Raw genomic sequence first — 16,099 nt, forward strand, 5'->3', positions numbered from 1 at the left:
GAGACCGATGACCACGCTGTCTGGTCTCCTTCCCCAAAACAACCAACCAACCAACCAACAAATGACAAAAAATATTTTTTTATGTGATATAATTACAAATTAACAACTTCCAGATTTTTTCCTTTACTTGTACAGTGACACCTTGCTTCTTGCCAAATTTTATGATTCTAAGTCAAGGGAAATACTCTATAGGTTCTGATGAGTGAGTTTGCAAGTATCAAAATTTGTGGCATAAACAGCCATATCTTGAATGTATTGACTCGCAAGCTTAAATATTTTGCACTGCCAAGGGCCCATACTCCTGAGTACCTGACGAAAATTTCAACTTTATCTCTACCCACTCCTGAGAATCTGGGATCTTAACAGTCAGACGGACAACAAAGTGATCCTGTAACATTTCCAACTGAGGTAGGAGTCCTTTAAAAAAATACCATGAACTTCAGTTTGAAGAGGGAACATGACACTTTGTGCTGCTTAGTGACACATTTTCTTTGTCACTTACTGCTTTGTTATCCTTGGCTATGAGCCAGGTGGTACCCTCTGTGGCAAAACTGAGGAGAGTGCCACTGTACTGGGAAGGAAGAGGGGGAATATAGTGTAGTGACACTAAGAACATACTGCTTGAGTTGGGACAGCACTACAAGCCATCCTGGAACCCATGTGAAGCATGGTGCACTCCAGATGTACTAGAACAATTTGTTGTTAACAAAAACTTGGTACATCTTTTTGATAGTAAATGAATTTCCAGGAGGAAACATGTTTAAGTAGAGATGCACTTCATTTAACAGCTTACTGAATGCGGACAAGGAAAAAATTCCTGGATTTTTCCTGGTTTTCCCAGTTAAAAACACACATTTTCTTGGGCGAAAATACATTTTTTCCTGCGCCAAGGTATGTTATACCCCATGTGGAAGCACATTTTCTCTATGTTAAATGACAATATACTTTCCCTTGGAGCAGTAAAACATCAATCCTTTGAATCGTGAAGGTTTTAAATGCTAGACATTACAGAAATAAAACCCAGCAAAAAACAATGCATTTCGGATAGATCTTTGATGTGTGGCATCATTTACAATGCATACTTTTGTATTACAAAAGTATAAACATGAATTCCATCACATACAGTGCAGTAGCTTCCAAAGCACTGTAACAGAGATTGTGATGCCCTTTTGTCAGCCAATTGCAGGTCATGCCATGTGATCTCACCAGCCAATGACAGCAGATATTAAGGGCATAGGACACATTGTTTAAAATAATACACATACGGTGCAGCTACAAGAAAAGCTAAGCATTCACCAACAACATTGGTCATCAAAAAATTGTTGCCGTTTTTTCCGAGGGTGTAGTTAGGCAGGATCCTAAGCGCACAGCTTAAATTGCAGCAGCTGAATATTTCTGACAAGCACATTATAAATTTCGGTGCTGTGCAGTGAATATTTTTATGGTTATCTGGATGAATACATGTTCCATCCAGCACTTTGATTTTCCACAGAAAAACCAATTTCGTGTGCAATTGCTCAAGAGCGCATTTCACAGTTTTTTTTAAGGATAATTTTACTTTCTGCCAGCATTACTGCATAATTTGTAATCTACGAAAGAACTAAATTAAATATAAAAAACTAAACTTGAAATGTGGTCTTTTTTTAGTGTTACCTTGTAAGATATATCAAACACAAGTGTTGCTGGTTTTCTGCACATGAAGTTTTCCATATGGCTGGTCCTCAGTGTTAGTTTTGAATGAGGCTCTAATGCTCTGTGATTTAAGAAATTCATTGCACATTCTCACAAGTAACATAATTCACTAGCGTAATAGAAAATTTACTTTGAAAGCAAAGCTTCTCAAACCACCATTTGCAATATTTTCCTGTGTTCGAAACATAAAGAGTTGTGATGTCACGCTCATCAAAATGAGGCCCACATAAAGATGCATTGAAGGCAGTTTGTTGTTATGAAGTACTGCACAGCCGTTGACAAATTTTTCTGTCAGCAGATGCTTGTGTGCGCAATGTATTTTGTTGTTGTAAATGAGGCTTTTTCTTTGCAACTAAAGCTTTATCTTCATATTATTCTCTTGTTTATGTTTTACTACTGCAGTATCATTCTGCAGTAGTGGTCTACAGTAAAATTCTTTGTTAGAGTATCAGTTCTTACCAGTCAAAATAATAAAAATTTAACTGAAAACTAAAACAATGAAAAATTCCTGGAAGTCTAAAAATTATGTTTTTTCCCTGGATGAAATAAATTTCCAGACTTTTCCTGGTTGTCCTGGACCATATACAACCTGTACATTCTATTTTGTTCACTACCCATATGGTTGCTATCATAAGACTATGAATCTGGTTGTCCCCTCTTCCCAGCACTTGAATTTGCAACTGTGCCATAGGTATGAATAAAAAAAGACATTACACTATCTTGTAACTGGACTCTGGTTAGTTATGTTTTGTGGCATGTAATTTGGTTTAAGAGTTGTTAGTTGTGTTTAAGAACCACTCTACCTACATTTTTGGGTACTATCATTTGTTTTGACCTGTTTGGGGTTGTCTGGAGTTTGGTCACAGACTCATTGCATTTCTTTGTGAAAGTATTGGCTTAGAGCAAAGCTCATAGGTGGCACCATGCTGGATTAATTACAGTTCCCATGAATGATCACATTTTTGTTTATATGTACTGGGCATCAGCTGTATAGCACAATTGGTTGTCAGTGTGCATCACGTGTGAGTGTACATTGGCCATATGTAAGTAGTAGTGTTATACTATGTATATGTTCTGCCTGCTACTAACTGTGTTAGTTTTAGTAAAGGTATTTTAAATGATAGACACAGGTATGACATGTTAACAGACTCCTCTGCAAGCTATCATGTTAAAGAAGAAGTTTGTTGTTGTTACTCTTACTGCATATAAGATGTTGCTGCCTCAGAGTTTTTGAAATTTTAAATTGTGTTGGGCACTCTATGTTTTAAGATTTATCATTTTGAACTTGATAACAAACATGTATGTATTACCTTTGAAAGTTAATGTGTCTTAAATGTGCCATTGAAATGGCAAGAATTTAACTGCCTCCCTTCACAGGATGTTATGTATAGGTATTCCAACCCTCCTATCTTGGCTTATTTCTAACATGATTTCAGATGAGAAAAACTGTCCACCTATGTATTGCATTTGAGCTGGTGGTGAAGATGCACCATACATAACAGATGTCCTGTAAGTTGGGGATGAGCATTTATTAGTTGGGAGTGAAATCAGCTGCTAACTGTATTAACGAAAGCTGTTGACCCAGGCTGTGTAATTTATCTATGAGTATCTTGCTGTAGCATTCTCAGAATTTGTAATATTCAGACGATAAATGTTGACAACTCATCCTCCACATTAATCAGCCAGTTCATCATTTCCACTACCAACAATTGTAACCATACGCAAAATTTCTACGAATGAGTATTGAGTCCTAGTTGATGTGTGAGCACATGAAGAGAGTTGCAAACAGAGTGTCATCAGTATGTTATGCTCCTGAAGTCCTGTCAATATGTAACAGCCAGTGCCTTTAAGTTACATACTATTCATATAGGCACTCATTTCTTAGCTATGGCATTCTTTTCTGGGAGACAAATCCACAAAATAGGAACAAATTTTCAAAACTACAGATGATGGCCTTGAAATAACCAAAAATAGTAATCAGGCTCATTCTTAAGATTTGTTGCATGCATTGGAGATTTTAACTACACCAATCAAGTGTATTTATGCTGTCACCAGACATCACCTGTCTGCAGCAATTTGAAAGCCCGCACAAGTAGAGCTGCAGTAGCATATTCACAGGAAGCAGGTGGTAGTACCATGAGGTACACACGTGCAATCACTCTGCATGAACTCCATTATATTAATTTGCACTGTTGTCAAATGATTATGTGACTGATTGACACACCTGATTTTGAGCACAAGTTGAATTGCCGATTTACGTAATGGTACTCAGTGCATCAATATGTGTTTGTTTTTCTGATATGTACGCATCTGGGTAATATACTCTGTGACATATGTCAGGCATTGAGGTAATTCTAATTGATTGGCAGTGTGTAATTCAGCAGGACCATGGGATCCCTCAACTAAAGCTAAACTTCTTGTTTATAGCATACTTTGTCTAGTATAATTTTATTTGGGTCTCTGCTTTTATTTACAATGAATGTAACAGTGTAAATTTATTCTCTGCCTGTAACAATATTTATTATCATTGTGTGGATTGGACATTTTGCATAGTGTAATCTTATTTGGCTCTCATCTTTGACTCACATTGAGTTTAAGACTGTAAATCCATTCTATTTTTAATATTTTTGATTGTTATTGCTTTTATTCTTTGGGGTTTGCACATTCACTGTGGGCTTAAACTATCTGCTAGTGTCTCTTGCATTTGGTTTCTCTTGAGGAAGTGTTGCCTTGGTAATAATTATATGTAAACTGCTATTTTATTAGGTTTTGAAATAAAATGTATGATTACTCACAAAGCAACCCACTCCTACCACTTCCATAATAATATTTACAAAGCAGTTACGCACACAGAAAAACTTTGATAATTACTGTTCAACCAGCTCTGCCCATGACCATGGAAGAAAATATAGAATGAATTTACATTCAACACAAAATACTAAACATAAAACTTGAAACAGCATTTTCTACCAGGGAATAAAATTATAGAATGAACTGTCCAAGAAAATGAAAGAGGATACTAAACTTATTACCTTATATAAGGTAAGGATTACTTAGATACCACAGAGTTGGGGCTTGGTAAAAACTGTAACACAAGAAGTTAGTAATAAAAGACCTCTGTCATTTCAGGCCGCACATTTGCATTACAATGTACTTTTTTTCTGCAAAACCTTACTCCAAGGCTGCTGCTATGAGTAACACTAACAAATTATCAGCTTTCTGAGCTCAATGTCTCACTCATTGTGGAGAGACAGTGACTCAATTTTCAAGGCAAACTAGTCAGAAGTGTGGTATACAAAATGGAAACCAAAGTTAACTGTCATGGTCTTGATGTCAGCTGTGTGTAATGTGTGCAGTGAGTGGTGTTGAGAAATGATTAAACAGTGTAGCACTGTTTCTTTACATTATGAAATATCTTCTTCACAAGACTGTATAAGTATAAACAAAACAATATTGTGCATTCATTTTATTTTATGCATTGAGGCAGTCAATTTACATACCTTGTTTCCTGGTTACCTGCAACAGGTCTTATAAACACAGGTCATAACGACGTTATGTAAGTATATATCGTATTATGAATTTGTGAGATTTATGTTGTTTTATGATATTTTCTGCTTCTTATACTACTGCTGCTACTACTACTACTACTACTAATAATAATAATAATAATAATAACAATAATAAGTTGATGACTGAAAAAGGATCCTGCAATTATACCTCAAATATAGTTCTGAAAATTAATTTTAACACGAACTCTATGTTATACACCGGATCTGTGCTGGTCTCAATAGAATTTAAGTCACAGCAGCCACTGTGCCTGATAATAATTTCTGTTATATATATAAAGCCCTATGTTTTTGTGGGACTTGGTACAATTCGAGTCTCCACACCTCATGTGGGCTGCTAGGTGTTCAGTTACATGGTCCGAAGCACAGTATACATTAATTATTGAATACCCCACAAGACTTGAAGGACAGTGCTCAATACATGTGCTTGACATATCAGGCAACAATTAATTGTTCTTACTGTTATATGAAAATATGACAACAGTAACCTCTGATGTGTTTGACACTTCAACTGTTTACTTAGAAGTTTGCTGTGGGACATTTGGTTAGCAATCTCATTTATAGCTGCCCAGGAATCAGAGTTTCTTAGTGCAAGCCACAGATTCACTCTACAATGATGATCCCCCTATACCTCTGTTTGGATAACATTATAATACAACATGATTAGGTGTACCAATCTCTCCAGTTCCATTCTTCTGACTTATTTTTGCTGATTCTATGCACAGATGTACAGGGCATGATCCCTGTCTCATTATAAAACAGATCATGCCTCTACTTGGGTTCGTATACTGCAGCTTCTTCCTTTTTTGTATGCCAGGGAACAACTGCTAAACCTGATGGTCCCAGTCCCTCTGTTCTGTACTGGTTCTCCTGAACTTAAGTGGACTTTATTCATGATTTGTTTCCCCAGTGATCTGCCACATCATCTTACTGTACCCTTTCTGCAAGCAATAGCATGCAGCCCAGTACCTGAGGATTATCTCATCTGGATGTTTTCAGAATTATTAACAAAATTTCTGCTGATGTTGTACCAAATGTTCCAGTAAATCTTAAAAGAACATACTGCTGGATGCATCTTACATGTGCTCTCACATATTGGTAGTGCAGCTACTGGGCCCACATACTTGCTGCAAGTCCAACAATGGTAATTAAGATGGCACTATGATACAGTCTCACTGCTGACAATGATAATAATAAGTCACAGTTCCAACTAGGTCATGTTGTGCATGATCTTGCAAGCTCTCACAGGGACTTGACTGAGATGAAGTGGTAAGTTTCTTTTTTATTTGTCTTTGTACAATATCAAATTATATACAATATTGTACACTATGAATAAATCAAATGAGGTTGCACTATTGCTGCTAAAAGACTGGCCTTGTATTTGGAAGGATGGGGACTCTATTACCTATCCACTTATCGTCATTTAGATTCATTTTACTAAATTACCTTAAAGCAAATGCCAGGATGGTTCTTGAAACAAGACCACTGCTATTACCTGTCCCATCCTTGTCAAAACAGACATATAATAATGTAAATGCCTGTACATATAAATTATGTTTTTTGTTCTTAAGCTGTAATACCATGACACATTCAACACCTTTGTAAAAAAGATTCACAGATGAATACTACTACTACTACTACTACTACTACTACTACTACAGTGGAAACAAATACAATACCAAAGGATACAGGGTATGATAGTATCGAGACACATCTTCTATCCACTCTATGAGCAAGGCAGCAGATGGCACTGTTGGAGAGCCCTGTAAGGGCACGGTTTCAACTTCATCACATGCACGACGCACTGTATCACACTTGTCTTGAAGCTCTTGGTTTAGAGAGCTACAGTCTTTCCTATAAGAAGGATAATTTTCACATAGATCCGTATAAAGTGGTTCAATAATAAATGTATTTATCATTAACTACAAAACAACAACAAAATTCTCTTCAGTAAATAGGTATTTGGTTACAAGTTTTTACGTACCAGATAGAAGAGTCACTGAACCAATCAGAAACAAAGCAAATGATGGAGATTGGCAGTTTCCAACAGTCAGTCTCTCTCTCTCTCTTCCCCCCCCCCTCTCTCTTCCCCCTCCCCCCCCCCTCTCTCTCTCTCTCTCTCTCTCTCTCTTCCCCCCCCCCCCTCTCTCTCTCTCTCTCTCTCTCTCTCTCTCTCTATCTATCTATCTCCCTAATACACACACACACACACACACCAGTTAGCAATACAGTGAGCAGCGATAAATACATTATATCCCTGAATTACCACTTTGCCTGGCACTGACAAGCATACTGGAAGACATGCTTTTGAGGATTCTGACTACTTTTTAACAAAATATGTGCTAATGGCACATGATAATATGTTACCACACTGACGGAGAATCCATTTTACCAAAACTATTCTCAGCAGCCGCAGCGATAGTTTTCAGATCTCTAAATTAAGAAAAAGAATAATATCTTGCCAAAGCCTTTCACCAGTGACCAAATCAATATTTGTCCGGTTATTATCCTGTAAACTTGAAAATGGGTTCACAAGATAAATACATTTTGGAGAATATTCACACTGTTAAATATGAAATTGCTCTACCAAGCTCTGAAAGAAGACCCATCAACATAAGAAGAAATATTTGTTATTGGGATGTACCTCAATCACTTTACCTTTTCTAAGGACCTCATATTCTTTGCTCTAAAGCAGGTGAATACAAACAACTAGTGGGAGAACATAATAAAGCAAGTTTCAAAATGTACCTGAAAATTATTGTTAACTACTACAATTATATATAGCTGCTGCAGAATATGGCCACCACTAGGAACTTGTTAGTAGAGTAAGTTTCAAAGTACTCCTGAAAATCAGTTACAATAAAAATCATCTCCACCACCATCAGCAGCAGCAGCAGCCATTTGACACCCACTGGTTGATAAAGGCCTCCTCCAGATATTATAGTCATGAGTTGAGTTATATGAATCCATGGAGCTCCTGCGTGTTTTCTAATGACATCTACCCACCTTCCATTAGTTAATTGTAGATGTCTTTTCTTAACTCCTGGAACTTCCTTTTTTTCAGCTGTCACCCATTTGCCTGGCTACATATCCTGCCCATGTCTATTTCACTTGAGTTACGGTTGGAAACAGGTCTCTGAACCCAGCATGGTCTCTGATATACTTGCTTGTTTTCACAATTAGTTCACCTTTGAAAGCATCAACTACAAACAAATTTGCGGTACAGCAATGGGCACCTGCATGGCACCATCCTATGCCAACCTATTCACTGGCCATCCAGAGGCATTCTTCCTGTACCTCTCCAAATATACCAAGGATCTCACTGAGGCCTTCACAGACCGGAATTACTCACCCAACCGTGTACAGAAACAGATCTCTAGTGCCTTATATTTTCAGTCACCTACCATTTCTCACTCATGCCCTGAAATGAGGAACATCCCAACCACTATACATCCCACCCCTCCCTTAGTGGTAGTCCACTGCCCATAATATCCTCTTCCATCTCAACTCCACCCTGCTCCTAGCCCCTTATCTTACGGCTCATATCTCTGCAATACACCTGGTTGGAAGACACGCCCCTTACATCCTTCCATCACCACCTACTCCAGTCCATCCACAGGCATCACCTATCCCATTAAAGTCAGAGCTACCTGTGAAAGCATTCATGTGATCTACAAACTAACCTGCAACCACTGTGCTGCCTTCTACATGGGCCTGACAACCAACAAGCCATATATCCACAGGAGTTGCCACTAACAAGCTGTGGCCAAGAGACAGCTGGACTACCCAACTGCTGAAGCCTCTGGCCTTTGGCTCAGTTGCTGCCCAACACACCATCCATTGTAGCCTGGGCCATTTGGATCCTTCCTACCAACACCAGCTTTTCTGAATTGTGCAGGTGGGAACTCTCCCTTCATTACTTTCCTGTAAGCCCCCACCCCCTTTCGTCAACTTTCACTAGTCCCTGCCCTTCACTTATCTATCCCCTTCCATGCTTCCACTCAAGTACCACACAGTCTTCTATTCCACCAATGCACTCACTAGTCTTTTTCTCTTCCACTCCTTCTCTCCTTTTCTGCTCCCCTTCCACCCCATCCCCTCCCCCCCCCCCCAACTCAAACCTCCTGACAGTACCTACTGTGGCAGCCCTAACCTGTCCCGCCCATGTCCTTGCATGCTCCCACAAGTATCAGCACACCTTCCCCCACTCCCAACTCCTACCCTGCTATCCCTCCCCCTCCCCACCCCAGCCTTCTCACCACCACCACCACCACCACCACCACCACCAGTTTGTTTTTCCCATGAGGTGCAGTTGCTCGACACAGTCTGACCTCAGCAGCCAGAGACAGTGATCGTGTGTGTGTGAGTTGTGATTGTGTGTGTGTATGTCGTGTGTGTGTGTGTGTGTGTGTGTGTGTGTGTGTGTTTTCTAGTTGAGAAGGCCTTTTGGCCGAAAGCTCAAATGTATAACAATCTTTTCATTGCAGCAGAATATCCTTTTCATAATATTGTTGTTGTTTGTTTCCTCGGATATCTCTGTTGCAATCAGTAGTTTTGCAACAGGTTCCACATTAGAAGTCTTTGCATCATCACCATAACTGAAACTGATAATATTCATTTATTGTAAACATAGAAGGTCCATTTTAAAATCCCTGTTTAGTTTATCAAAGCTACTCCAGGTCAATTTTACTCTTGTATTTGTTGTAGGAAAGTTCTAGTACAATGTAAATCATCCTCCTTTTTGTGTGTCCCTTTCGACGACTCAACACTTCTGCTTTTTGGTGAGTGATTCACTCTTCTATTTATTTGTTTTGCTGCCCTATCTGGTCATTATCTTAAACTGCTCAAAAAACAAAAACTCTTCAACTAGTTTTATGCCTTCATTATTAATTTATACTATTTCTCTTTTGTGTGTTTGTGGCATATTACTGTAGTCTTATTATAGGCGATTTGCAGGCCTATTTTTAAAATCGATTCTATTAAGTTCTTGTTAAAGTTTATATGGAATAGAGGCAAACAGTGCAATTAGAAAAACAAAAGATGTTTCACCTTTTTCCTTTAAAGATCTGAAGATTTCCACTAGTGCAGCTGAGACTAATTGCCTCCTCTCTCTCTGTCTTGGGTTTCTCACTATTCTGAAGAAGTCTAATGGAAGCTAGAGCACTCACATATACATTCTTTATCATACTAGCAAAGGCTGGACCAGTCCCTCTTTTCTCAATGGATAGCACAGGTTTTGTGGAAAACCAATCATAAAATTTCCCAAAAAACTGCGAATTCCAGACAAAGTGGTTCCCCACAATCATTACACCAAAGTATAATTTTGTTCTCGACTTGCAAATGGTTCATTGTAATATAGAGGAGAAAAGGTACAGGAAGAAGTAAAGCTGTGAGAATGGGTTGTAAGTTGTGCTTGAGTAGCTCAGTTAACAGAGCAATTGACACCAAAAGGTAAAGGTTCTGGGTTCAAGTCCCAGCCCGACACACAGTTTTAATTTAATTTGCCAGAAAGTTTCATTGCAATATACTCACTTTTATGTACAGGCTGATGTTAGATATAGTGGGGATCAGTGAAGTTAGATGGTAGGATGAACAGGACTTCTGGTCAGTGAGGGGTCTTTTTTTTTGAGTCATCAGTCTTCTGACAAGTTTGATGTGGTCCACAATGAATTCCTCTCCTGTGCCAACCTCTTCATCCCAGAGTAACATTTGCGACCTACATTCTCAATTATCTGCTGGATGTATTCCAATCTCTGTCTTCCTCTACACCTTTTACCCTCTACAGCTCCCTGTAGTACTAGAGAAGTTATTCCATGATGTCTTAAAAGATGTATCATCATGTCCCTTGTTCTTCTCATTGTTTTCCATATATTCCTATCTCCTCTGATTTTGTGTAGAACTTCCTCATTCCTTACCTTATCACACTGCCTAATTTTCAACACTCATCTGTAAGGCACATCTCAAATGCTTCAATTCTCTTCTGTTCTGGTTTCCCCACAATCCATGTTTCACTACCATACAATGCTGTCCTCCAAACACACACTCTTAGAAATTTCTTCCTCAAATTAAGACCTATGTTTCATACTGATAGACTTCTCTTAGCCAGGAATGCCCTTTTTGTCAGTGCTAGTCTGCTTTTAATGTCCTCTTTGTTCCATCTGTCATGGGTAATTTTGCTGCCCAGGTAGCAGAATTCATTAACTTCATCTACTTTGTAATCACCAGTCCTGATGTGAAGGTTTCTCACTGTTCTCATTTCTGCTACTTCTCATTACTTTCATCTTTCTTCGATTTATTCTCAATCCTTATTCTGTACTCGTTAGACTGTTTATTCCATTCAGCAGATCCTGTAATTCTTCTTCACTTTCACTGAGGATCGCAATGTCATCCCCAAATCTTATCATTGATATTATTTCACCTTGACTTTTAAATCCACTCTTGAACCTTTCTGTTATTTCCTCATTGCTTCTTCAATGTACAGATTGAACAGTAGGGGTGACAGACCTTCTTAATTTGAGTACTTCATTCTTGGTCTACCACTGTTATTATTCCCTCTTGGTTCTTGTACATGTTGTATATTAGCCACCTCTCCCTACAGCTTATGCCTATTTTCCTCAGAATTTCAAACATCTTGCACCATTTGACATTGTCAAATGCTTTTTCCAGGTCAATAAATCCTATGAACATGTCTTGATTTTACTTTAGTCTTGCTTCCATTATCAACCCCTATGTCAGAACTGCCTCTCTGATGCCATTTACTTTCCTAAAGCCAACCGCATCATCATCTAACACATTCTCAATTTTCCTCTCCATGTTGTTGTTGTTGTTGCGGTCTTCAGTCCTGTGACTGGTTTGATGCAGCTCTCCATGCTACTCTATCCTGTGCAAGCTTCTTCATCTCCCAGTACCTACTGCAGCCTACATCCTTCTGAATCTGCTTAGTGTATTCATCTCTTGGTCTCCCTCTACGATTTTTACCCTCCACGCTGCCCTCCAATACTAAATTGGTGATCCCTCGATTTCTCAGAACATGTCCCACCAACCGATCCCTACTTCTAGTCAAGTTGTGCCACAAGTTCCTCTTCTCCCCAATTCTATTCAATACCTCCTCATTAGTTATGTGATCTACCCATCTAATCTTCAGCATTCTTCTGTAGCACCACATTTCGAAAGTTTCTATGCTCTTCTTGTCTAAACTATTTATTGTCCACGTTTCACTTCCATACATGGCTACACTCCATCAAATACTTTCAGAAACGACTTCCTGACACTTAAATCTATACTCGATGTTAACAAATTTCTCTTCTTCAGAAACACTTTCCTGGCCATTGACAGTCTACATTTTATATCCTCTCTACTTCGACCATCATCAGTTATTTTGCTCCCCAAATAGCAAAACTCCTTTACTACTTTAAGTGTCTCATTTCCTAATCTAATTCCCTCAGCATCACCTGACTTAATTCGACTACATTCCATTATCCTCGTTTTGCTTTTGTTGATGTTCATCTTATACCCTCCTTTCAAGACACTGTCCATTCCGTTCAACTGCTCTTCCAAGTCCTTTTCTGTCTCCGACAGAATTACAATGTCATCGGTGAACCTCAAAGTTTTTATTTCTTCTCCATGGATTTTAATACCTACTCCGAACTTTTCTTTTGTTTCCTTTATTGCTTGCTCAATATACAGATTGAATAACATCGGGGATAGGCTACAACCCTGTCTCACTCCCTTCCCAACCACTGCTTCCTTTCATGCCCCTCGACTCTTATACCTGCCATCTGCTTTCTGTACAAATTGTAAATAGCCTTTCGCTCCCTGTATTTTACCCCTGCCACCTTCAGAATTTGAAAGAGAGTATTCCAATCAACATTGTCAAAAGTTTTCTCTAAGTCTACAAATGCTAGAAACGTAGGTTTGCCTTTCCTTAATCTAGCTTCTAAGATAAGTCGTAGGGTCAGTATTGCCTCACGTATTCCAACATTTCTACGGAATCCAAACTGATCTTCCCCGAGGTCGGCTTCTATCAGTTTTTCCATTCGTCTGTAAAGAATTCGGGTTAGTATTTTGCAGCTGTGACTTATTAAACTGATAGTTCAGTAATTTTCACATCTGTCAACACCTGCTTTCTTTGGGATTGGAATTATTATATTCTTCTTGAAGTCTGAGGGTATTTCGCCTGTCTCATACATCTTGCTCACCAGATGGTAGAGCTTTGTCAGGACTGGCTCTCCCAAGGCTGTCAGTAGTTCTAATGGAATGTTGTCTACTCCGGGGGCCCTGTTTCGACTCAGGTCTTTCAGTGCTCTGTCAAACTCTTTACGCAGTATCATATCTCCCATTTCATCTTCATCTACATCCTCTTCCATTTCCATAATATTATCCTCAAGTACGTCGCCCTTGTATAGACCCTCTATATACTCCTTCCACCTTTCTGCTTTCCGTTCTTTGCTTAGAACTGGGTTTCCATCAAAGCTCTTGATATTCATACAAGTGGTTCTCCTTTCTCCAAAGGTCTCTTTAATTTTCCTGTAGGCAGTATCTATTTTACCTCTAGTGAGATAAGCCTCTACATCCTTACATTTGTCCTCTAGCCATCCCTGCTTGGCCATTTTGCGCTTCCGGTCGATCTCATTTTTGAGACGTTTGTATTCCTTTTTCCTGCTGCATTTACTGCATTTTTATATTTTCTCCTTTCATCAATTAAATTCAATATTTCTTCTGTTACCCAAGGGTTTCTACTAGCCCTCGTCTTTTTACCTATTTCATCCTCTGCTGCCTTCACTATTTCATCCCTCAAAGCTACCCATTCTTCTTCTACTGTATTTCTTTCCCCCCTTCCTGTCAATTGTTCCCTTACGCTCTCCCTGAAACTCTGCACAACCTCTGGTGTAGTCAGTTTATCCAGATCCCATCTCCTTAAATTCCCACCTTTTTGCAGTTTCTTCAGTTTTAATCTACAGTTCATAACCAATAGATTGTGGTCAGAGTCCACATCTGCCCCTGGAAATGTCTTACAATTTGAAACCTGGTTCCTAACTCTCTGTCTTACCATTATATAATCTATCTGATTCCTTTTAGTATCTCCAGGCTTCTTCCATGTATACAACCTTCTTTCATGACTCTTGAACCAAGTGTTAGCTATGATTAAGTTATGCTCTGCGCAAAATTCTACCAGACGGCTTCTTCTTTCATTTCTTAGCCCCAACCCATATTCACCTACTATGTTTCCTTCTCTCCCTTTTCCTACTGACGAATTCCAGTCACCCATGACTATTAAATTTTCATCTCCCTTTACTACCTGAATAATTTCTTTTATCTCATCATACATTTCATCAATTTCTTCGTCATCTGCAGAGCTAGTTGGCATATAAACTTGTACTACTGTAGTAGGCGTGGGCTTTGTGTCTATCTTGGGCACAATAATGCGTTCACTATGCTGTTTGTAGTAGCTTACCCGCACTCCTATTTTTTTATTCATTATTAAACCTACAGCTGCATTACCCCTATTTGATTTTCTATTTATAACCCTGTATTCACCTGACCAAAAGTCTTGTTCCTCCTGCCACCGAACTTCACTAATTCCCACTATATCTAACTTTTACCTATCCATTTCCCTTTTTTTAATTTTCTAACCTACCTGCCCGATTAAGGGATCTGACATTCCATGCTCCGTTCCGTACAACACTAGTTTTCTTTCTCCTGATAACGACGTCCTCTTGAGTAGTCCCCGCCCGGAATCCGAATGGGGGCCTATTTTACGTCCGGAATATTTTACCCCCAAGAGGACGCCATCATCATTTAATCATACGGTAAAGCTGCATGTCCTTGGGAAAAATTACGGCTGTAGTTTCCCGAGGTCTTCTCCATACTTCTGTATATTATTCTTGTCAGCAACTTGGATGCACGAGCTGTTAAGCCGTTTGTACGGCAATTCTTGCCCTCGTCAGCTCTTGTAACCTTCTGAAGTTGTGGATGATATTTATATGAAAGGCAGATGGTGTATCTCTAGACTCGTGCATTCCACACACCAACATAAATTGTCATTCTGATGCCACTTCCCCAACGATTTTAGAAATTATGATGGAATATTATCAGTCCCTTCTGTCTTATTTGATCTTAAGCCTTCCATAGCTCTTTTAAATTCTGATTCTAATGCTGGATCTCCTATCTCTTCTATATTGATTTCTGTTTCTTTATCCATCACGTCAGACAAGTCTCTCCCTCATAGAAGGTTTGAATGTACTCCTTCCATATATCTGCTTTCTCCTTTGTATTTAACAGTGGAATTGCCATTGCACTCTTAATGTTACCACCCTTGCTTTTAATTTCACCAAAGGTTGTTTCGACTTTTCTATATGCTGAATTAGTCCTTCTGAAAATCATTTCTTTTTTGATTTCTTCACATTTTTCATGCAGCCATTTTGCCTTAGCTTCCTCGCACTTCCTATTTATTTCATTCCCAAGTCACTTACATTTCTGTATTCCTGAGTATTCTGGGACATTTTTGTATTTCCTTCTATCATCAATCAGCCGAAGTATTTCTTCTGTTACCCATTGTTTCTTTGCAGTTACCTTCTTTGTATCTATGCTTTCGTTTCCAATTTCTGTGATTGCCCTTTTTAAAGATGTCCATTCCTCTTCAACTGAGCTGCCTACTGAGCTATTGCTTATTGCAGTATCTAGAGCCTTAGAGAACTTCAATGTATCTCTTCATTCCTTAGTACTTCCATATCCCACTTATCTGTGTATAGATTCTTCCCGATTATCCCTTAAACGTCAGCCAACTCTTCATTACTGCTAAATTGTGATCTGAGTCTGTATCTGCTCCTTGGTTTGCCTTA

At 38.8% G+C, this 16,099-nt stretch overlaps 1 protein-coding gene across 3 annotated transcripts in view; it reads right to left on the reverse strand.

Annotated features, from left to right (window-relative positions):
• Positions 1-16,099, reverse strand: part of LOC126251656 (uncharacterized protein C1orf109 homolog) — a 66,090-nt gene that overhangs the window by 19,457 nt on the left and 30,534 nt on the right. For all 3 annotated transcript variants that reach the window (XM_049952225.1, XM_049952224.1, XM_049952226.1), the window contains one exon: positions 6,948-7,112. In XM_049952225.1, coding sequence (XP_049808182.1) covers positions 6,948-7,112 — 165 coding nt within the window. The remainder of the gene's footprint in view (positions 1-6,947; positions 7,113-16,099) is intronic.

This window comes from Schistocerca nitens, chromosome 4, assembly GCF_023898315.1.
Source record: "Schistocerca nitens isolate TAMUIC-IGC-003100 chromosome 4, iqSchNite1.1, whole genome shotgun sequence".
Classification (NCBI taxonomy): Eukaryota; Metazoa; Arthropoda; class Insecta; order Orthoptera; family Acrididae; genus Schistocerca; species Schistocerca nitens.